Source organism: Salmo trutta, chromosome 36, assembly GCF_901001165.1.
Source record: "Salmo trutta chromosome 36, fSalTru1.1, whole genome shotgun sequence".
NCBI classification, from domain to species: domain Eukaryota; kingdom Metazoa; phylum Chordata; class Actinopteri; order Salmoniformes; family Salmonidae; genus Salmo; species Salmo trutta.
In genome coordinates this window covers 28916591-28940192 of record NC_042992.1, presented here as the reverse complement: position 1 = coordinate 28940192, position 23602 = coordinate 28916591, and the positions used below count along the sequence as shown (strand labels likewise).

Below are 23602 nucleotides of genomic sequence, written 5' to 3'. Positions count from 1 at the left end.
TCTCATCTGACCACAACACTTTCACCAGTTGTCCTCTTAGTCATTCAGATGTTCATTGGCAAACTTCAGACGGGCATGTATATGTATTCTTGAGCAGGGGGAACTTGCAGTCGCTGCAGGATTTCAGTCCTTCACGGTGTAGTGTGTTACCAATTGTTTTCTTGGTGAGTATGGTCCCAGCTGCCTTGAGATCATTGACAAGATCCTCCTGTGTAGTTCTGGGCTGATTCCTCACCATTCTCATGATCATTGCAACTCCACGAGGTGAGATCTTGCATGGAGCCCCAGGCCGAGGGATATTGACAGTTCTTTTGTGTTTCTTCCATTTGCGAATAATCACACCAAATGTCACCTTCTCACCAAGCTGCTTGGCGATGGTCTTGTAGCCCATTCCAGCCTTGTGTAGGTCTACAATCTTGTCCCTGACATCCTTGGAGAGCTCTTTGGTCTTGGCCATGGTGGAGAGTTTGGAATCTGATTGATTGATTGCTTCTGTGGACAGGTGTCTTTTTTACAGGTAACAAGCTGCGGTTAGGAGCACTCCCTTTAAGAGTGTGCTCCTAATCTCAGCTCGTTACCTGTATAAAAGACACCTGGGAGCCAGAAATCTTTCTGATTGAGAGGGGGTCAAATACTTATTTCCCTCATTAAAATGCAAATCAATTTATTACATTTTTGACATGTGTTTTTCTGGATATTTTTGTTATTCTGTCTCTCACTGTTAACATAAACCTACCATTAAAATTATAGACTGATCATTTCTTTGTCAGTGGGCAAACGTACAAAATCAGCAGGGGAACAAATACTTTTCTCCCCCACTGTACATGCAATTAGTATTTGGTAGCATTGCCTTAAACAATTTATACTTGGGACAAATGTTTCGGGTAGCCTTCCACAAGCATCCCACAATAAGTTGGGTGAATTTTGGCCCATTCCTCCTGACAGAGCTGATGTCACTGAGTCAGGTTTGTAAGCTTCCTTGCTCGCTCACGCTTTTTCAGTTCTGCCAACAAATTTTCTATGGGATTGAAGTCAGGACTTTGTGATGGCCACTCCAATACCTTGACTTTGTTGTCCTTAAGCCATTTTGCCACAACTTTGGAAATATGCTTGGGGTCATTATCCATTTGGAAGACCCATCTGCTACAAAGCTTTAACTTCCTGACCGATGTCTTGAGATGTTGCTTCAATATATCCACATACTTTTCCTGCCACATGATGCCATCTATATTGTGAAGTGTACCAGTCCCTCCTGCAGCAAAGCGCCCCCACAACATGATGCTGCTACCCCCGTGCTTCACAGTTGGGATGGTGTTCTTCGGCTTGCAAGCTTCCCCCTTTTACCTCCAACCATAACGATGGTCAATATGGCCAAATAGTTATATTTTTGTTTCATCAGACCAGAGGACATTTCTCCAAAAGGTACAATCTTTGTCCCCATGTGCAGTTGGAAACCGTAGTCTGGCTTTTTTGTGGCGGTTTTGGAGCTGTGGCTTCTTCCTTGCTGAGCGGCCTTTCATGTTATGACGATATAAGACTCGTTTTACTGTAGATATAGATACTTTTGGACCTGTTTCCTCAAGCATCTTCACAAGGTCCTTTGCTGTTGTTTTGGGATTGATTTGCACTTTTCGCACCAAAGTACGTTCATCTCTAGGAGACAGAATGCGTCTCCTTCCTGAGCGGTATGACAGCTGCATGGTCCCATGGTGTTTAAACTTGCGTACTATTGTTTGTACAGATGAACGTGGTACCTTCAGGCGTTTGGAAATTGCTCCCAAGGATGAACCAGACTTGTGGAGGTCTACAATTGTTTTCTGAGGTCTTGGCTGATTTCTTTTGGTTTTCCCATGATGTCAAGCAAAGAGGCACTGAGTTTGAAGGTAGGCCTTGAAATACATCCACATGTAAACCTCTGATTGACTCAAATGATGTCAATTAGCCCATCAGAAGCTTCTAAAGCCGTGACATCATTTTCTGGAATTTTCCAAGCTGTTTAAAGGCACAGTCAACAGTGTATGTAAACTTCTGGCCCACTGGAATTGTGATACATTGAAATAATCTGTTTTTTAAACAATTGTTGGAAAAATTACTTGTGTCATGCACAAAGTAGATGTCATTACCGACTTGCCAAAACTACAGTTTGTTAACAAGAAATGTGTGGAGTGGTTGAAAAACTAGTGTTAATGACTCCAACCTTAGTGTATGTAAACTTCCGACTTCAATTGTAGGTTGTCTTAGCACCCCACACAGCTAGGCTAGCATGTAGGTAGCCTTAGCTCCCACATAGCCAAGCTATTATGTAGGTAGCCTTGGCCACTACGCTAGGCTAGCATGTAGGTAGCCTGGGCCGGTAGCTAGCATGTAGGTAGCCTTAGCCCCCACACAGCTAGGCTAGCATGTAGGTAGCCTTAGCCACCACATAGCCAAGCTAGTATGTAGGTAGCCTGGGCCACTACGCTAGGTTAGCATGTAGGTAGCCTGGGCCACTACGCTAGGTTAGCATGTAGGTAGCATGGGCCACTACGCTAGGCTAGCATGTAGGTACCCTTAGCCCCCACACCTAGGCTAGCATGTAGGTACTCTTAGCCCCCACACAGCTAGGCTAGCATGTAGGTAGCCTTAGCCACCACATAGCCATGGCAGTATGTAAGTATCCTGGGCCACAATGCTAGACTAGCAGGTCGATAGCTTAGCCAACACACAGCTAGGCTAACATTTAGATATACGCAAGCCAGACAGTTAGACTAGCAGCAACCAGGTAAAACACAGCAATTAATTGCAATATATATATATATATATATATATACATACATACCTACCTACCTACCTACCTACCTACCTACCTACCTACCTACCTGTTCGGCTAATATGGTAGTAGTGATCGGTAGTATCCCCACCCTAAAGATAAACAAATCCCCCATAAATATTCCTTCCCTATTGTCTTAGTCCCAGTTTAAGGGTGATTGTTTTTGTGTTGAGAGCCAGCAGATTATAATCTCCGAACATATGATAAACTTTTGAAGGTGATGGAGGAGAAGGACAGGGAAATAGCCCTTCTTAATGAGCAGATGGCTAAGCTTCAACACACGGAAACAGCCCCTGATAACAAGGTAACCCCATATACATATATGTTACAGACAGACCATTTGTTCTTCTGTTCACATATATGTATATCTCTGTGATAGTGGATCAGTGTGTGTGTTGTGTGACAGCCGTTCATTTTATTTGTGTTTTTTGTTTTAACGAAACCTACCATTTTATTTTAGGTTTTGGTAAGTGGGCCTCCCATGCTCTGTTGTCTTGTGATATGTTTTTTAAGTTGGCTTACTAAACATCTGAGAACACTTGGAACACCCTAGAAATGTCTAACAAATCAGAATTGGTTCCTGAAGTACTGTTATTACAGTTTCCCAACCTAAAATGTTACATGATATAGTCTCAACCATATATTATCTATCACAAAAATGTTATCATTATTAACTATCTTGCCGTGGCACAACTGCATCTCAGAGGTTTCCCAGAAAGCATGAGCCGGTCTTTTTCCTCCTCATCTTCGTCCTTATTCCTACATTCACTGCTCCATCCTTCCCTTCAGGAAATCAACGCGAGGGACGAACTACTTTGGGAGCTGGAGTCCCAGGTGGAGTGCATGCGGAGCGAGCAGCAGCGCCTGAAGAAGAACAGTGAGGAGGAGCTGGAGCAGCTAAACGCTGTCATCGACAAGCTCCAGGAGGAACTAGCCAACATCGAACGGAAGCAATCCTCGGAGACGGACGAGGAGCTCAAGGGCCAGTTGGAGAGCCAGGTCGGCGGTCCCAGCAAGGAGGAGTACGACGAAATGAAGCAAAAGATGGACCTGGCCACCCAAGAGCTGGATACCATCAAATCCGAGCAATGCATGCTCCTGGAGAGGTACCGGTGCTTGCAGGAGAGCAGGCTAGCATTAGCCGAATCGGAAAAGGAGCAGTCGGACGACACCGCGATGGAGCTGCAAGATGCCCTCAGAGAGAAGACTGCAGAATTCTTGGTGGTGCAGGCTCAGATCCAGGCGCTTGAGCAGAGCGCCGCCTCCAGGTTGGAGGAGCTGAGCAATCGCGTCCAGGAACTTGAAGCCTGTGTCAGAGAAAGGGATTCTGAACTGATCCGCTGCCGGTTCCTGGTGGAGCGTGCCCAGGAGGACGCCGACGAGCTCCAGAGCAAGGTCCAGGACCTGGAGGACAAGCTGAGGGAGAGGGTGGCGGCCGCGCTTGTCAGCCAGGCCCAACTGGGCGCCGTCCAGCAACAGTCGCATCAATTGCAGGAGTCCAAGGGCCAGAGAACCAAAGAATCTGGCCACCAGGATCCCCAGGGACAGATGGAGGTACTGGGCTTTGGGTTTGCAGGAATGTCCCGAGCAGCGGAGATCCAAGGAGCCAAACAGGGCCCCACAGGGAAGGTGATCCTCCTGACTGAGAAGCTCCGCGAGCTGGAGGTGGGCCTGAGTGGCATGCAGAAGGACCAGGAGCTGCAGAAGCAGCTGCTCTCCAGTTCCGAGGAGGAGGTGCTGGAGTACGAGAAGAGGCTGGTCATGCTAATGGATTTGCTCAATCAGATGAGGACGACCAAGCCTGGTGGATACCAGAGAACGTTTCCGGCCGAGGAGGTAGGAGTTATCTCCCATAGGCAATAAGTTAAGGCTAAAGTTAAGTTAGCTTTAGCCTGCACTGCCTCCTATAAATTCACTTTTTAGTGGTTAGAGTTAGCCTGCAGTACTTCCCATCGATGAGTGAATTACCTTTAGCCTACACTGCCTGTAATGTTTTTCACAGTTTAATTGCTGACAAGCTGCTATCTCTTTGAACTCTTAACCAGACTCCATCTTCTGGAGGAAACGAGCCGGCTGTATCTGGGATGATACAGGAACTACAGGAGGTCAGGGACGAGGCTTCAGCCGCGAAAGCACAGCTCAGCAGTTACAGGGAGAACAGCAATAAACTCCAGCAGGAGCTCAAGGTATGTAATATCACACTCAACAACCATGTTTGATTAGTGCTCCATTCAACTTGTTGCTTGAAAGGGAGTTACAATTATCACATTTTCCTTTTTTAGGCAAAAGAGGTTGTAATAGCAAAGCTTCAAGAAGACCTTCAAAGGGTAAGAAACAAAGGAAGTTCCTCCCATTACCATAGGCACAGACACAGTATAATTCTACTGCCTCAGAGCTGCTAAAGTACTGCGATGCTTTCTTGTTCTTGACATTCCCTTAAATTCATTGTCTTGAAATCCAAATTCTAGAAATTCTAACGTCTAACACTTCTACCTTTGACACCAGGTGTCATCGGGAGGCGGTGAGGCCAAGGTGTCTGAGCTCCATCGGGAGCTGAAGGAGGTCAAAGAGGAGGCCGCTGCCACCAAAGAGGAGCTCAGCAGCTACAGGGAACGCTGTGACAAACTACAGGAGCTGCTACAGGTATGAACACAATCCCAATCAACCAGTGTTCAGCAGAGCAAAAAACTATTGGAGTCGCAGTCTTCCAGTGCCAAACTTAATTGTCAATTTTATTAACTGTCCATTTTATGTGGATAATTGTACACTTAAAAATGTTGATCAAATGGGAAGTTGTATGTTTGTAGTCTTTTCAGTGATTAACCAATTTTTTTGTACCGAAGGAGAGAGAGATGACCATAGCACATCTCAAGGGAGAACTCCACCGGGTAAGTGTATATTGCTGCATGGAAGAATATTCCAACTTTACGCAACAATATGGAAAAATATCTATTGGCATATCTTCACTTCTGTATGGAATTTGGTGTCTCCCAACTTCACAGGCCTCATCGGAAGGTGACGGTGCCACCGCGTCCAAGCTTCTCCAAGAGCTCCAGGAGGTCCGAGAAGAGGCAGTTGCTACCAAAGAAAACCTGAACAGCTTCAGGGAGTGCAGCGATAAACTCCAGAACGAACTCCAAGTCCGCGACCTGTCCATTGCACAGCTTCAAGAGGAGCTCCAACAGCTCAGAGTAGCCTTGGCGAAAACCGCAGAGTCACCGTCACCACAATCCCCACTATCACCATCTCAGTCTCCCTCACCCCAGCAGCAGCAGCCGGCACCAGCCTCCAATCCGAAAAAGAAAGGAGTCAAAGACCACCGTCATGGAGCCAAGGGAAACATGGCCGCCGCTGCCAAAGACAAACCATCGCTCTCCAGGAAGATCTCTGCCGCGGAGAACCAAACCTCCGACAAATCGACTGGTCTTAATGGATCTCAACGTCTGCCTCGTACAGATGCTGGCACCCAGACGGAGACCTTTTCCTCCCAGACATCTGACCAGCCCAGGTCTGTGTCAGAGGAAGAGGTGGAGGAGATGATCGGGGAGTACCAGGAGAAGATCATACAGATGCAGGAGCTGCACGCAGCGGAGATCCTGGACATGGAGGCCCGGCACATCGCAGAGAGCGAGGCCCTGAAGAGGGACGCTCAGATGCTGGAGGAGGAGTGTAAGGTTCTCAAGACCGTCATCGAGAAGCTGCAATGCTCTCATGAGGTGAGTTCGTTGGGCGACATCTCAGCAGACCTGAGTTGTGTTCATTAGGCACAAAACAGAAGTGAGTAACAGAACAAAAGTCAACCCGGAAGCTTGTTTTCATTTTCTGTTGCAGAACCCGGTTTCGGGCTGTTTTCTTTCGTTTTGATGCTTAATAAACACGACCGACATGATGAGCTTGACATTTTTATGGGGAAGTGGGGAGGTAAAGGAACTCAAACTCTTCTGTGTTCTGACCTGGTTTCATGCCCTCCAGGCCCCCTCATCGAGACCAGAGCGTCCCGCAGGATCGCAATTCAAAGACGGCTACACCAGTGGTAAGTTGTTGTAGTGTCACACATTGCACCTCCATGCCAAATGTGAGCCTCCGTATTCAATGCTATGCCAAGTGTCTCTCAAGAGGTTACATGCGTTCCCTAGTAATCGCAAAACCTTAGGCGATATAACACCTTCACAATCAATGCATACATATGTATACAATACATTATCAACAAACACCGCATTTTACGAGTCATGGTGTGAGTCTTTTGAGTTGATGCATATGTTTGCTGGTGTTTGTGACGAAGGATGCTTTGCATGATTTGAGAAAATGTTATTTTGCATGCCTATTCAGCTAAATAGTTTTTTGCTTCCATTGGTATGCAATGTTAATCTTGTGTGTACCCTATTGCAGACAGCAGTTCTGAATGGAGTCAGCGGACAGGCTATGACCTGCCTAATCTGCAGCAGGAGTTCAGGACCACGCCAGAGGGAGCCAGGAAAGAGACAGACGATGCGCTGCCTGACAGAATTAAGGTACAAGAACTGCATTTGGCAATGTAAAGTTAAGCATGTCTTTGTATGCCAATCTGTGTATTTGAGTGTGTTGGTGTAGATGTCTAGTTTGCACATGGTTTAATGTTTATGAGATGAATCTCTGTACATGTGTCCCCTCCAGAACCTGCTCCGCGAGGTGCACCAGGAGGGTATGCAGGTGCTGTCCCTGTCGGAGCTGACAATCCCAGAGGGTGAGGCTGACCCAGCCAGCCTGCTCCACCATGCCCAGGGCTGGCCCAAAGAGAGAGGGGCCTTGCTGGCCACTGTGGAGTCCCTCAAGGCCCTCATTGCCCAGATGCAGACGCACAGCAGGGAAACACAGGTACAGTACTGGTAGCATCTGTACTGTGTAGCGTGGATACTTTGTACTAGTAGCCTCACTTAAATACAGTAGGGGTTTTGTTGGTCTCAGTTTAACCCCCAAGGTTGATGTCTGTGTCCCTGTTAAAATCGAACTGGCATAATACAAAAATCCCCCCCAAAAACATCAGTTTAAGTTAGAGATATATGTCGCTCTTCTGCATCTGCGGTAAAAGGTGACAGAGCTAGAGCGGTGTTCGTCAGACCATGAGACAATATGCTCTTCGACCCCCACAAGCGTCTTGGGACTCGTCTGAAGTTGGTACAGCTGATCTACCAACTTCTGTCTGTAGCGTCCGAGGAGTTTGGGCCCTAGGAAACACACTCCTCACAAGACTCGTCTGAAGGTCCCAGTCGAAAAATTATTATGGAAATATATATGGAGACTGTTTAGTGACAAAAATAAGAGGTTAAATACATGTAAAAAATAAAAACGTGTGTATGTATAACAAATGTTTCCTGATCTTATATCTTTTGAGATATAGGATAGACACTTCAGAACAAACTTCCTTTGGAAGTTTAGTGAATCTGTTATTTAATACGTTTGTCTGGGCTAATAGCAGTAAGGCCAAATAAATATTTTCATCAAATACTTTTTTTGGTACTTCAAGGGGTCTTAAAATTCAAAATAAAATAGCAAAATTATCCTTGGTATGACCTTATTAAAACAGTTCCATAAATCTTAGTAGAACCCCCCTCCCCCATCTTAGACAGGGCTAAGACTTTGATGGGTTACGTGAAACATGGCTTTTAAGGCTTAATTAAGCCTTCAGAACCCCTTTTTTCCCATCATTTTCTGTAAATATGCATGTCTATGTGCTTGTGTATGTTCAGACTCCAGGTAGTGCGGACTGGCGTGGAGAGCTGCTGGGGGCAGTGCAGCAGGTGTTTGTGAGGGAGCGGAGTGTGCTGAAGAGCACCCTCTATGCCCGTCTGGACCAGCTGGACACTAGCGACGCTGTCATCCACCTCAACCATCTGGAGCACAGGCTAGCCGAGCAGGTTACTGAAAAACTATGTACACTTTAGCTTAACTTCTGGCTAACCTTAGCATTAGCCTCAACTAGTTGGAGCACATGCTAGCTGAGCGGGTAGCTAACAAACACTTAACACTCAGGTTAGCCATAGACGTTACCTTTTTATCTTGGTATTAGCCTTTTAGCTAGCTGGAGAGTGGGATATAGCCAACAGGTAATACAAAAATATAGAGCCGTTTTAGTCTAGGGTCTATTTCTCCACTTCGTACAAAAACTTGGTGGTTATATGCATTGTTTTTAAGTTCCAAGGCTAAACTGTGTCTGTGTGTAAATCTACAGGATGCCCATCACAGGGATGCCATGGGGATGCTGCAGGCTGCAGACAGAAGCAGTTTGTTGACAGAGATCCGGCAGCTCCAGGCCCAGCTACAACAAATCCAAGCCCAGGAGCCTGGCAGATCCAATCAAGGTCTGTAGTCTGACCCTCCAATTGCTTCTCATGCTGTGTGGGTGGGTGGTAAGGACACATGGGGATGATGGATGAATGTGTGGGGGCTGGATGGATGGATGGATAAATTCATTGATTTATTGATTGAGTAATATCTATAGTAAATTGTCTTAGATGAGGTCACAGCTATTCAACTCAATGCAACCAATATTATAAATATAAAACGGAAAAACAGCAGCTGATTCTAATGCCTTCCATGTTGTTTTGTCCGGCTGCTCGTCCCACTCAGGTGTTAAGCCTGGTGTTGAGCAGCAGAGGGAGAGAGGAGCCCCTCAGGCTGGTTTGTGTGGCGTTCAGGAGCCCCCCACACTGCAGCAGGCTGACAGGGCACTGCTGGAGGAGCTGAAGGGAGAGCTAGCCCAGACCAAACTAGAGCTGGAGACCACGCTCCAGGCCCAGCAAAAACACCTGAAGGAGCTGGACACAGTCAGGTAAGGTTTTAATGCACGCTCACACAAACACACACACACACACACACTCAGTGTCTTAGTTTGACACATAAAAGAGCAGAACATTCTCAGGTAAGACTATTTAGAGATATACAGAAATAAACATTGACTTACACTCACCTTCCCAGCATTGGTATTGCATACACATCTAGTTTACCTTCCTAGTTGCTGTTGGATGGATCCAGACCGGTGTCTTTGTTTCTAGAACGGAGGTGTCACAGAAGGCTGCTGAGGTGGACACCCTGACGGACAGACTGGCAGAGAAACAGAAGAAGGCCAGAGAGATGCAGTGGGCCTTAGAGAAGGAGAAGTGTAAATCTGACAAGAAAGAGGAGCTGGAGAGCGAGGAGCTGGAGGTAAGACAGTTTTTAGATAAGGTAGTAGACCGGTGTCCCAGTGTAATTTCACATGTCTTCACTGTAGTGTATTTGACTTAAATGCAGTGTTTTACTGATGTGTTCACCTTAGTCGCTGGAGTAGGTCTACTCAAGTGTTTTTCACACTTATCTTTGTATTTACACCCCTTCCCTCCAGGATCTAAAACTGGCCCTGGAGGAGCAGCAGAGTCACGTAGCCCAGCTGACTTCAGAACTAGACCAGCAGCGCCAGTCCACCTCCCAGCTTTCCATCCAGGCCGAACAGGAGCGCTCCAGGCTGCAGACCCAGGCCTCGCAGCTCCACATCCAACTAGAGTCAGAGCGAGCCCGGGCCCAGGAGCTGAATGGCGCCCTGGGGAGAGAGAAGGAGCTACGCCAGCACAGCTCCTCCTGGAGTGAAAGCCCAGAGAGGAAGGGGGCTGAGAGTGGGGAGGATGAAGTGGTGGGAGGGGCGATGTCATCCGAAGCTCTTCTGGAGGGACTGCGGAGGGAGATGGACAAGAAGCATGCTCAGGTGGGCTGTTTGTTTGTAGATGAAGCAGATGCGTGCACACACACAAGTACATTCACACTACTTTACTTACAGTAAGTCTTATGATGCAATGTACTTTTACCGGTTGGTTCTCCACTGTGTCTTTCTCACTCAAACACCCACAGCCACACACGGCCCCCGAGCGCCGCCCCCTTCCATTACAACTGTTGTATTTTCAAATCCAAACAACGAGAAGTCTCAACCCCCCAGGATTTTTTTTCTGGTTTGAGAGAACCAATCAAGTCCGCACAATTTCTGAGCATTAACAAACGGCCTCCTGTCCAGACCAGTGATTCACAGCTCTTTCAAGCTGTGTGGTCGCATCAGCCAGGCTGCTATCAATGCCTTGCACACAGGAGATTCACAGAAAGTGCTAGCGAATATATTGGGTTGGCATTATGACCAGTTATGTCATGTGATTCTGTACCCCTTCTAAATTGTGCCACCCTATTAGCTTATCAGGTGGTGCATCTGCTTTCTTCAAATTGTCATGACGACATTACATAGGCATTACTATTATAGTAACTATAGTTACCTCCACTTCTGCATTCCCACGAAATCCTGTGACGACCTATTTATTCCCTCTTCAGGTGGTTAGTCTGCTGGACGAGGTGGAGGCCCAGAAGCTGGAGGCTGTGGGACGGGAACAGGAGCTGACCTCGGCAGCTCAGAGGTCATGCCAGGACCAGGAAGCTCTTCGGGAGGCAAGGGGCCAGCTGGAAAGCCTGGGGGAGCAGGCGCGGGAAGCCATGGCGCAGCTGATGAGAGAGGTGCAGCAGGGGAAGCGGCTGGAGCAAGAGAAGGAGAGGCTGCAGGAGAAAGTGGTCCGGCTGGGAGAGATGAGAGGGAGGGAGATGGTCGGGAGCGGGACGCAGCAGCAGCCTGATAACCAAAACGTGGGTCACATTCATATATCCTACATTCATACACTTTGGATAAACCAAATGCAGCGCTTTTGAATCAGATAGTACAATTGAAATGCATTTTATAGAAAGATCCAATAGGAATATTGTATTGTTTTATTAACTATTGGTACTACAATATATTGCGTTTATTAAGCTCTTGTTGTTAGAACCCGGCTATGTATGATAAAATAATTACACTATATATACAGAGTATGTGGACACCCCTTCAAATTAGTTCATTCGGCTATTTCAGCCACACCCATTGTTGACAGGTGTATAAAGAAACTTTTCTGTACCGTGTCTGTGCCAGCAGCAGGTTGTGTGGCCAGGCATTCCCACCGACCGGACCAGAGACTGGGTGTTCCAGCAGAAGCCTGGTGACATGCTTACTATCGAATCCAGCGCGCCAACCCTCCTTGAGGTCACTGGGACAGGAGGCAACCTCGCCCCTCAGCATAACCCAAAACACTCAGACAAGGTCTTGGGCAAACTGCAGCTCATCGCAGCCAAGATCCGAACCATGGTCAGCAAGGGCTCTGGCAGGTATCTCACAATTTCTTAACAACTTTGTCTCAAAACATTTGTACATGTTATATACATCAGTTCAACTTTTCATTGAAGTGAACCGGTCAATATGTGCAGGTGTAGATTAATGTGTGTATGTACAGGCTGACTACGGAGGTGGACAGTGAAGGGCTGTCGTGGCTGCAGACCAATATTGATGAGGTCATCACTAAGCTGCAGCAGTCCCCAGCACTCTCCTTGGTCCCTGAGGTAAGATGACACTTCAGACTACTTAGATTAGAGTGTTGTTTATTGTCCTACAAAAATATCTTAGCACAGCTCACACATTATATACATAAACCACATAGAAAACCCAACAGGAAACAACCATTGGTCTTAGTCAGACTTAAATAGTATCCCCTTGCCCCACACCTGCACATATAGGAGTAAGCTATTCCATTTCAGTGGCTACTGAGTACTGACATTTCTTCTCTGCTGTGTCTACAGAGCACCGCCCTGCTGGCGGGAGGCCAGTCCAGCTCCCTGACAGAACGGCTGCTGAGGCAGAATGCTGAGCTCACAGGCTTCGTCAGCCGTCTGACAGAGGAGAAGAACGATCTGCGCAACCAGGTCCTCCGCCTGGAAGATGAGCTTCGACGCTACCGCCAGACTGGTCTGGGATCAGGGGACAGCGTGAGTTACAATACTAGATCTAATGCAGTTCAGGGCTGGTGGCTGGTCTGGGATCAGTACAGTAATAGTATAATACTATACAGGTCCAGTGGCAGGGTGGGAATCTAGAGATGGGACAGAGAGTACAATACTGGATTGCAGAAGCACCTAGAAATGGCAGAGAAGTAAAAATGTGTGGAGACATTGCGTTAATTTGCACCACCCTAACATCACTCCTCTCTACCTCTATCCCTCCCTCCAGTCCAGCAGGAGAGGCGGCGTGGACAAGCAGCAGGAGGCGACCAGCCTTCTGTTCTCGTCGGAGCGCGAGTCCTGGACCAGGGAGAGGAGCCGGCTGGAGAAGGGCCTGCGTCTAGCCCAGGCCGAGGTGACCCGACTCAGGGGAGAGATCCGGACAGAGTCCCTCAGAGACATGACCGGACCGGACACAGACAACGCCACACTGAAGGTGAGCTCAAAGCTGCCCTGCATCTCTCCATAACACTCACCTCCTTACAAATCGACCACTTTTCCACTCTTTGTCAGAGTTGAATAGCAAATATATTGTTGCACATCTATAAAACCCACTTAACTCTCACACTTACACTATTACACTCCTCTCTCTCTCGCTCCTGTTGCCCTTCTCCAGAGGATGTATGGCAAGTACCTGCGCTCCGAGAGTTTCCGCAAGGCCCTCATCTACCAGAAGAAGTACCTTCTGCTGCTACTCGGCGGCTTCCAGGAGTGTGAGGAAGCCACGCTGTCGCTTATCGCCCGCATGGGCGGCCAGCCCTCCCACTGCAGTCTGGAGTCCCCGACGCAGCGCCGCCGAGGGCTGACGCGCTTCCGCTCGGCTGTCCGCGTCTCCATCGCCCTCTCCAGGTAAACAATGGGAACTGAAGTGGTAGGATGGTGTTGCAACTGTTAGGAGGCTATGGTATAGCTAATACTTATGATATATGTACTCTAATGCTCCTCTATTCTATCTTTTTGAATCAAACTGTTCTGTTCTTTCAGAATGCGTTTCCTGGTCAAGCGATGGCATAAAGCTACGGGGATGAGGTCCATAACATCTGGCAACGTGAACAGAAACGGTCTGGGACAGTCACCAGGTATGGAAATCACATTCCATCACCCCAACACAAAGAAAATGAACTTGGAATGAATGAACTGGTTATTGAGTTAAATGGTAAAGAACCAAGCTAGGCTAACCTAGGCTTACGCATTTGTAATCAATTAAGTGCTGATTGGTCAGGTGGTCCACACGGCTAGCTAACCTAAATAAATAACCTGAATATTCTAAAGTGCCAGGTTCAAACAAAAGCAGAAAATTAATAATGACCTTTTCATTGTTTTAATTACCTTTTCATTGCTGACTCATTGATCCGGTTTTGTGAGAGAAAAACCACACAGAGGACTGACAACTGTTTCTCTTCCTCTTCAGGTAACGAGGTGAGGACAGACTCACCGTACCTGCATCCAGGGAGTGTGGAGGTGTACGGAGAAATCAGAGGGGCCAGCAGGGGGCTCACTGGACGAGACTCCCCCAGTTCCGCCCTTTCCTCTGCACAACACAGGTTCCACATGGCTGGGGACCCTCTGACCTGCTCTCACCTCCAGAACTACGACCCTGACCGAGCTCTCACAGACTACATCTCCAGACTGGAGGCCCTGCAGAGGAGACTGGGGAGCGTGCAATCAGGTAACACACACACACACTTCCAACCATACTACCTCATACGATCTAGAGTTAAATAATGTAATGCATAAGCAGAAATTGCCCTCTCATTCAATCACTCCACAAAATATGTGCAGATGATGCTTCCAATGTTCTTGTCAAGAGTTAAGTCTTGGGATCTGAACAACTTCATTTTTCCCTTCCTAGGTTCTTCTTCATATGCTCAATTGCACTTTGGAATAAGAAGATAGAAGTCTATAATTTACATTGAAACTGGCTTGAAGAAACTGTTGCCTTTTCTTGTGCTGAGCTTTGGTATTTTGTATCATTCTGCTGTGTACAATATATATATATATATATTACGTGGGGACCAAAAACCATTTTTTGAGTGTGGGTATCTTATAATCAGGCTTTTTGTTGCCAGCACTTGAAACAGCTTCTATGTTTGTAAACTTTGGTCTGCCTCTTTGTTGTGGATAAACACAATCACATTAAATGTATATTTGTGGAATGCTAATTTAAACAAAAAACATTGATTAACTTAATTTATACTGTGTATGTTACTTTGTGTGGGTGGAAGAATATGTAGAGCAGGCTTCGCCGGAAAACTCCAGTCCTGGAGACGTACCGGGTGGGTGTGCAGGTCTTTGCTCCGGCCCAGCACTAACACACCTGATAAAATAACCGTGGTTTCTTAAACAGAAGACCATGATTGGTTTTATTGGAAATTGTTGTTAGTGCCGGGCTGGCACGCCCAGTAGCTCTCCAAGCTGGGAATTAGGAGAACTCTGACATGGAGAATGTTTGACTTTACTGTTGAGGAGGCTGCTACTGGATCTATATACACTACACTGTGTTTTATTAGAATGGTTTTTTGGACAGACTACAATTTGTAGAAGACGTATTTTTGTAAAGGTGGGAGCTTTGAATTTTCTGGGTATTTTGTTAAAAATTTAATTGAAGATGCATTTTAACACTTGAAATATGTGGTCACGCTGTTTTTTCAATCCAGCATCACTGACACACAATCCGATTTTACAAGTACACATGTAATTAGTTCTAACTGTTGTAAAACAAAATAAAACTTAAAAAAAAAAAAAAAAGCTAAAATGTGAATCTGGTATGGGGGAAATGTACGGTCAATGCAATTATGGTGTGAAGACAAATTGGACATGAGATTTCACCTCCTGGAATTCACATGGCATCATCTCAGATATAATTTTTATTTAAAAGGTGCAAATGTTCACAAAATTAGGCTTCAAACAGTAAAATCAATCTAAACAAAATGGAGTAATCATTTTCCATCATCAAGGCACTGCATTGGTCAAACTACACCATGACCTCCCAACATTCCCACTCAATACACCAAGTCGTGTTTATTAGGGCACACAACATAAAATGAGTCTCTTGTTGAGCAAGTGCAGGTTGTCCCTCCCCGTTTCAAGTCCTTGTTCTTTGTTTGACCCAGCCCAGGTCCTCTATCTTTCTACAATTATGAATGGACAGTACATACAAAGTCAGTGATGGTTGGTTTGATCACTGATCTCTATGAAGCAATGGATAAGGATCAGTGGTTTTAATATTTCTCACTGCTCTAGAAAAGGCAGTGCTTAAGTGCTTCTTACTCCAGTAATATTCATTCTTACAGTAGTATTGTCACTCCTACACAGTGGACTCCATATCACATTTCAGACAGTGGAAGCTTGAAAGCTATATGTATTACCATGACATTTTGAAATAGAACGGCCAAAAGCTGAGGCCTGGTTCCAGATCTGTTTGTGTTGCATAGCCAAATCCTATGGTCGTTGGCCTATATCTGGGATCAGGCTACAAAAGATGAGGTTTTGATGAATAAACGAATTGATTCAGTTTAGGCTTACATCAGTGATGGCTGGTGTCCCTTTTAAATCAGAGGACGGGCTCATAGTAATGGCTGGAACTGAACAAGTGCAATGGTATCACATCAAACAAGTGGTTTCCATGTGTTTGACATTATTCCATTTTACTCCATTCCAGCCATTACTATGAGCCGTCCTCCCCTCACCAGCCTCCTGTGGCTTGCAATACATTCTAGCAAATTAAAAACACAGCAAACATAAGGTGGGGGCAACAAAAAGTAAAGTGAATTAGATTTTCAGACAGAACTCTGTGTTAATTTGAACAGTTCCTAAATTCAAGTACAAGAATGTTCTCTAAATAAAACCGTTAAAGGTAAGGTTGTTTGTTGAGGCAAATCTGAAATGGCTCCCTATTTCCTATATAGTGCACTACTTTTGGCCAGAGCCTTATGAGGCAGCCCTATGAGGCTATGGCCAAAAGTAGTACAATATAGAATAGGAAACCATTTTGGACAAAGCCTTGCTCTTCTCCTGGGTGTAACCTCTTTTCTCTGCTGTGTTTTGCGCTCAGTGTTGCCTCCTCTTGTATCTGATGACGGGGTTGTGCGGGGTGTGGATCATGGTTGTGTAGTTGATTGTGGGGAAGTAACCATCGACCAGGTTGAACTCGTAAAGGCGCAGCATGGTAGACCAGATGGTCTTGATCTGAACGTAGGCAAAGTTCTCCCCGATGCAGCGGTGACGGCCTAGAAGACAGTGAACATCAGTGTTTTTGTTTTTTTGTCATGGAAATGAGGGAAAAATCTGAAACATTGTTGCATGAGACAGCTTGGAATGGGAGTAAAGTTCATATTTTCATATATTGAGCAAGAGCCCCACCTACTGACAACATTTTACGAATCAAGATGCATACTGCATGAAAGATGTTTCCCCTACCATTGTGTACATGCTTTGAAACTTCTGTTTCCTCTTAAAGACGGCAGATCACCTAACGTATAACATGCTATTAATAGGGATGAAAAAAACGGCAAAATATGCTTACCTGCACCAAAGGGCACATAGGCAAATTTCTCCACTGCGGCAGGGTTGTCGTTAAGGTAGCGGTCAGGCCTAAACTCCATCCTCTCTGTCCAGGTGTCCTTCAGACGGTGGTTGACTGTCGGGGACACACACACCTGGTGGCCAGCTGGGATGGTGTAGCCTGCTACAGTCTGGGAGTGGATTGAAGCAAAGGGTCAGGGTTGGTCAATAGTCACTCACCTATTGTACACAAATGCATTTAGCTGGGTTGGGGCTCCATTCCATGTCAATGTAAATAAATAAATAAATATATGGACAATTTACATTATTCCCATTTCTCTCTGTTAAATACAGTGTCCAAAACGTTTTTTTCAATTAATTATTCTAATGGATTTGTAAAATCACTTGACAGTAGAAGGAATGACTTCATGGGCATTCGTTAACTGCCCAACAAATAATGATATTGATCTTACCTGAGGAGAGCGTGCCATTCTCATCATGGTCATGATGGGTGGACGGAGTCGGAGGGTCTCTTTCAAACAGCGGTCCAACAAAGTCAGGTCCTTCAGCTGATGAATGAACAAGAGAACAGGACCAGGTAAGTAAAGACCATGTCAAATATTGAAATGATCAAAACTGTCCAAATGAATAGCTAAACTTGTGGTTTAGCAGTCTAGAAAAAAGGTTCTATACTGAAGTTGCTTACATACAATATTAAAATTACCCGGTTTAAATAGAATATGGTCAATAAACGGATCTAAATAAGGTTCAACAAAATAATTCAGAAAGATGTATGTACCTATATTTAATATAATTGATTGTGAATATAGTCAACACTTGTAAGGCAGTATAAGAACATAAATCATATTTTCAACAGCAAAGCTGTACTGTAGTCTTTGGCCATTTACGTGCAGTTGGCAATATGCCTGTTATGGATTCTGACCTGGTCAAAGTTGAGTGGGGGCAAGTCTTCTCCACATGCAGTTTTCTGTTCAGCATAGCAGCGGTCCTGTAGGGCCTTGTCTTTGCCCAGGAAGAAGCCCAACCAGGAACTAGTGGTGGAAGATGTGTGCTGTCCAGCCAGGAGTAGACCAATCAGCATGCCCGCTATCTCATCATCATTTAGGGGCCTCCCATCTCTTAAAAAGAGCAGAAATAGTTAGGATTGAATCAGTCTGAAATGGTACAACAGTTGTAGAACACCTTTAAACCAATTGCCCATTCACTTCAGTTCTGTTGGGAGGCATATACTTGTACCACATGTAGTAATACTGGCATCTGCTCCACTTATGTCTTACTTGTAGGTGGCATCTATGAGGGTCTGCAGCATATCGTCCACTTTCTCTCCAGAGCTTCTGCGTTTCTGGGTGACCTTGTAGAATATGTTCTTGATCTCCCTGTGTGCTCTGTCCCTTCGTCTGTACAAAAATGACAAAACCTGTGTTTTTTTCCTGCCTTATAGAAATAAGACATTCTCATATTGCTATTACAGAATGAATACAGTAATAATTAAGTTCAACTCAGTTTGATCACCCAAAACCCTAACCTGAGGATAGAACAATGAATGAAGTTTCATGAATCATCATTTCCAGCAACTGTTCTGGTAACTCAGTCTAGCTTGGTCTTTCAAACAAAAAACCTAACCTGAAAGTGGAACTGTTTGAATTGACCCTTGGTTGAGGAAAGGACAGTATGAATGAAGTCTTTCTCTTACCTGAAACTGGGCAGGGGCAGCCAGCCGGGCAGCAGCCAGGCAGCGTGGCTGAAGCCCCCGTCCAGGTCTGCGTAGAGCTGGGCCACCTTCTCGTCCAACATGCTGCGGATCTCCTTCCCATGCAGACAGGCACTGGCCGTCAGGATTATCAGCTCCGACAGGGCCTCAAACAGGTCTGAGGGAGGAAGGGGAAGAGATGGGGCGTTAGGAAGGCGTGAAAGAGAGAGAGCGGAAGAGATATGGAAATAGTGAATGAGTGAGACAGAGAACAGAGGTCAGAATTGCTGACTGGATAACTTTGACTGCGCTACGGCTCAAATGTTATGGCGTGTAAACAAGCGTTATGCCGTATTCATAAACGGTGACACGTTGCAAACAGATTCTATCAAGGGTGAAGCAAAAGGCTGCAGTCATTAGCAACCCGTTAAGTATCTGTGTATGTGCATGGGAGATCACTGCTCTCTTGAGCAATGTAATAGCTACAATACATGACAACAAATGTTGACTTGATTTGCTTCTTACTCTCTTTATTCGTGTCAGGAGTAGCTCTGTTAAATGCTACTTTTGGTAATGTCATATTGCTACCCTACCTTTACAGATAAAAAAAAGTAACTATCTTAAAATGGATGGCAAGGTTCAAACTGTATTACAGTAGTTACAACACATTGATTATGGTGTATTGTTTAGGTATTACTGCACTGTTGGAGCTCGAAACACAAGCTTTCGCTGCCCCTGTGATAACATCTGCAAATCTGTGTCCGTGACCAATAAACTTTGATTTGATTTTATCATCATGAGGTATTACTAGAGAACTTGTTGATGGGAAATTGTTTTGAATGGCTCCTTTTCTGAACAGTTGACACTGCTGACACCTAAAGTCCACTGTACTTCACCCAAGTCCCTATCCAGTCAGCTCTTCTTATAGGTCTGAAAGGATAATTATACTGCATTAATAATTCAACTTTGCCATCTTATAGGCCAAGTGGGAAATGTGTCATTCTGCTTACGGCTTTTCAATCCTTTTAGGTCTACATGAAGTAGCTACAGTAGGGGCTAGGGGTCGATTTGGAACTGGGCATTTTGGATTACTTTCCACATGGAATACTGTAGAAACTCTGACCAATTCTAATGGCTCTGTCATCTTACTTTGTTCCCCACTGTCTCCCCATCGTGAAAAGTACTCCTTCGTTTCCTCCTCTATGATTTCAACGTGCTGTTTGAAATGGGCGATGTTCAGTCCTGTCTTAAACATCTTCTTCTGTTCCAGGAAGATCTACAAAAGAAAACGAGCGGCATAATTAAACTTAATTAGATAAATCAATACTTAGTTTATGATAAGTTTGTTTGTCTTATGTTTCATCTCATAAACCTATATCAACACTTCTTTATGTGTGGTAACATTCTCTACATTTGTGAGTGCAAAAGGGAGCATCTCCGTAAGTATTTATTCGCTTACATGGTTAGGTACATCGTAGGCAACCCCTTTTCCAAAAACTGGCGTGGTCAATCGAGAATAGACATCTTCTGCATTGAGATCTTCGTTCTTGCTGTTGAACATCAGTGTGGCTGCCTCACTACCCAGAAGGTAGGTAAAGGTTTTGCCCACCATGGTAAAGCTGACAACGGGCCCATACTGTGAATAGAAAGAAAATAAACCTTGTTTTAGCACCTACTATAAAGGGCACTTTCACATGGCACTATACACCAGTAAGTTAGAGATTCAAAAGCTGTATTATATGAAATAAGTTATTGTAAAGTGAATGCAATTTATTACTGCACATTTTGTAAACAAAAATAGGTAGCACTTTGAGCACTAAAATATATCAAGTATACTTTACAGCAGTACTGTATTTTTACCTTTTCATATGCATTCTCCAGAAATTCAATGGGACTTTTCCCAAATGCTATGGCATGACCCAGAAATGGAATGCTAGAAGGTATGTATGGTGGGTATTTCTGAGAAAAGAAAAACATTAATTTCGTTACAAAAATAAAATACACAAGTCAAATGATTTTGTGATTTTGGACAATATGCAATAGGCTATGAATGCGCTGTGATACTGTAACATTCACTGTAGCAGACCTAATAATAATGTAATATATACTGTAACTCAATTGATTTATTCTTCATGTACATACCTTGTGTTCTTCTGAAGAAGACTGTGACTGTTTGAGCACCAGTTTAGAAATATATCCCAAAGTTAGGGTTATCACAGACACGGCAAGGACCACTGATGTCAAGTTGTCACTCATTTTCCCGACTGTATTTTCTAGTAGCATACTACTAACTTGATATAAATGCATAGCCATTGTTACGTCTTATGTTGTTTCTTTCAAACTGTTGTAAAATATTGTAGGCTACTGCGTCAGACTCCTTGAATTTGCAACGAATCTGTTATCCGGTTGTGATGTCGCTTCTACAACATCTAATTCGGTTTTCCAGAAGGCCCCAGGCTATTAGTATTAGCAGAAAATAGTGTTCCCCAGCGCTCAGTAAAATCACTCTTTATTCCAAAGGCATAGTTTCATCCACTGTCATTATAGCACTAAATGAAAATACGTGAAAGATTTGACTGTTTCCTGGGCATCTCTACCGGTAGATGTGAAGTTAGTCTTGCCCCCGCCTGACAAATAAAGCTATTTCATTTGCTAGTCGCTGTGTGTCTGTCAAATAACTCGACGCTCCGCAGCTGCCTTCCTGCACTCCGGTTGGCTATCACTACCTGGACTGATGTCTGGCTATATGATGTCACTGCCCGAGTTAAGCGAAATGCCTCAATAGGAGAATCCCATTGGTTGAACTACATACAGCGTAGAATAGGTATAGATGTAGCTACAAAGGGTGTGTCAAATTCAATCGAATTTGTTATACCAGTGAACGTTACAAAGCAATATGCCTAGATGTAGGCTATGTTTGTCTAGGTTACTGTTATGATTTTGAATGATTATAATTTAATTTGTAATCCATCAGCCACTTTCACACAATGTTGATGCATATCCAATTGCATTTATTCTCATGGTCAAACAATAATCAATACTTTGGTATGGATTCACTTGGTAAATGTACATTTATGAAAAACAAATTACTCCTCTCACTTTCCAACTTCACAATGTCATGAACTACGCCTCTATTCATATAGCACATTTGGCATAGAGTATTCAAAGTCTTACGGCTTTGGCATATATCTTGATGGCCTGAACCTGAGAGGAGAGTCCTCACAAGTTGGTCAGCTATGACAGATGCCTCCTGGTCACTATGGAATAAGTCTCTCCACAGAGTCAGGGCCTGCATGTTTTTTTCCTTCTGGGATGCCCTACACACACAAAGTAATCAAATTGAGTGTCAAATCAAATTGAGTGATTCCAATTCCTCGATTGTAATTGGACACTGAAATGAAATTGAGGAACACTATCTATCAATGAAATTCTATGCCAAATTAGAGGTTTATTGGATGATTCAAGTCATACCGTTTATTCTCTTTGGTCTTAAACTCCTCAGTGGGTATTTTAAGTATCTCACAGAAGTGATCAAAGTCATCGCCCTGCAAGTTATTGGCCAGAAACTAGAAAGCTTTTTGTCAGATGTGCTCTATAACAAAGTTGCAACACTACCTCACTTGCCAAGCATACAGTAAACAACAATACCGTTTGAATATGAAATGTACTGTGGAATGCTTGTGTATTATCCCCACTGTTCAAGGTTACTTCAGAGCTGAGGGTACTGTCCAATGGGGAATATTTGGTGTCCGTCACAGATCTGCTTAGGAGGTCTGGTGAGAGGATTCCCCTCCAGCTCCAACTTCCTCAGATACTGGAGCTGGCCCATATCAGAAGGTAAAGACTGGAGAAGATTCCCTACAGGAAGTAGCATTGTGGAGTTGTTTTAAAATCAGTGAGGAGACATGGATGATTTGCATAATAACAGGTCCTTCGAATGTACACTAAATAGGCTACTAAATTACAATAATAACTTTTTGGATAGTTCACATGTTCTCTCAAATATAGTATTGCTGGCTACATAGAACATGCTCTGGTGGGTTCTAACTACACTATACATGATGCCTTCCTTTCAACTCAAGATGCTGTAAGCTTTGCAGGGATGTTATAGATTTGGGTAGGTAGGAAATTGAGTTGTTATTGGCTATCAGCTTAGTAAGGTGATCCAGCTCTCTGATGCTCTCAGGAATCTGCTGCACTACAGAAGTCCAGTTCTCTCAAACATCTTAATTTCGACAAGGTCTTTGGCAGTGTGGTTCGCTGTCAAGAAGACACACAGATGATGAGAAACTTTTGAGTAAAACCTTAGCTCTGATATCTGTCCAAAATGTTAATTAATTGTATTTTAGCTCTAATGGTTGGTGCAAAAAAGTTCTCAATTTATGCTCACTATAGCTTACCTTGATGCCTCTTCTGTGGCAGATGTTCAACTTTTCAAGTGATCTCAGATCACACACTTTCACAGGAAATAGGAAGAACTGATTATTGGAAAGGTTAAGGTCATTCAGTTCTCTGAGTCCTCGTTTTTCTGATGGAACTCACCCTATCTGATTATCAGACAGGTCAAGCACTTGTACTGCCCTAACATGGTGCAACTCAAGGGGAACTCAGTATTTCCCTGAAGTAGGAGCACTTGTACTCTTTTCAGGCCGGAGATTCCTTCTGGAATGGTCTGAATTGAATTGTAGCTCAGATCCAAATGGATTAGCCTGTGAAGTCGGTAGAGATGC

The 23602-nt window shown here is 44.6% G+C and overlaps 2 protein-coding genes across 9 annotated transcripts in view; one reads left to right on the top strand and one right to left on the bottom strand.

Moving 5' to 3' along the window:
• LOC115175798 (A-kinase anchor protein 9) overlaps positions 1-15286 on the top strand; it is a 135446-nt gene extending 120160 nt beyond the window's left edge. For 5 of the 7 annotated variants that reach the window (XM_029735330.1, XM_029735326.1, XM_029735329.1 and 2 more), the window contains 24 exons: positions 3027-3113; positions 3599-4645; positions 4855-4995; positions 5092-5136; positions 5315-5452; positions 5653-5697; positions 5812-6525; positions 6782-6842; positions 7199-7320; positions 7463-7663; positions 8536-8703; positions 9018-9147; positions 9416-9617; positions 9841-9991; positions 10170-10526; positions 11135-11440; positions 11760-11992; positions 12118-12223; positions 12461-12646; positions 12888-13094; positions 13275-13507; positions 13643-13737; positions 14070-14327; positions 14511-15286. In XM_029735330.1, coding sequence (XP_029591190.1) covers positions 3027-3113; positions 3599-4645; positions 4855-4995; positions 5092-5136; positions 5315-5452; positions 5653-5697; positions 5812-6525; positions 6782-6842; positions 7199-7320; positions 7463-7663; positions 8536-8703; positions 9018-9147; positions 9416-9617; positions 9841-9991; positions 10170-10526; positions 11135-11440; positions 11760-11992; positions 12118-12223; positions 12461-12646; positions 12888-13094; positions 13275-13507; positions 13643-13737; positions 14070-14327; positions 14511-14554 — 5277 coding nt within the window. In that variant the 3' untranslated portion in view covers positions 14555-15286. The remainder of the gene's footprint in view (positions 1-3026; positions 3114-3598; positions 4646-4854; positions 4996-5091; positions 5137-5314; positions 5453-5652; positions 5698-5811; positions 6526-6781; positions 6843-7198; positions 7321-7462; positions 7664-8535; positions 8704-9017; positions 9148-9415; positions 9618-9840; positions 9992-10169; positions 10527-11134; positions 11441-11759; positions 11993-12117; positions 12224-12460; positions 12647-12887; positions 13095-13274; positions 13508-13642; positions 13738-14069; positions 14328-14510) is intronic. The other 2 variants (XM_029735325.1, XM_029735331.1) reach the window with 2 other exon arrangements.
• A 210-nt stretch (positions 15287-15496) lies between these two features.
• On the bottom strand, positions 15497-21505 carry LOC115175799 (lanosterol 14-alpha demethylase). Of its 2 annotated transcripts, XR_003872099.1 has the most exons (11): positions 21015-21185; positions 20733-20831; positions 20332-20508; positions 20022-20148; positions 18876-19050; positions 18460-18579; positions 18105-18300; positions 17635-17730; positions 17184-17352; positions 16649-16887; positions 15497-16575 (listed from the first exon to the last, which is right to left on the bottom strand). XR_003872099.1 is itself a non-coding variant. In XM_029735333.1 (10 exons), the coding sequence occupies exons 1-10, from the start codon at positions 21183-21185 to the stop codon at positions 16709-16711; spliced, it is 1509 nt and encodes a 502-aa protein (XP_029591193.1). In that variant the 5' UTR covers positions 21186-21505; the 3' UTR covers positions 15497-16708. The 2 variants fall into 2 exon arrangements, 1 of the variants encoding a protein (XP_029591193.1); XM_029735333.1 differs by having other exon boundaries at positions 15497-16887; positions 21015-21505.
• Between the last annotated feature and the right edge of the window lie 2097 nt (positions 21506-23602).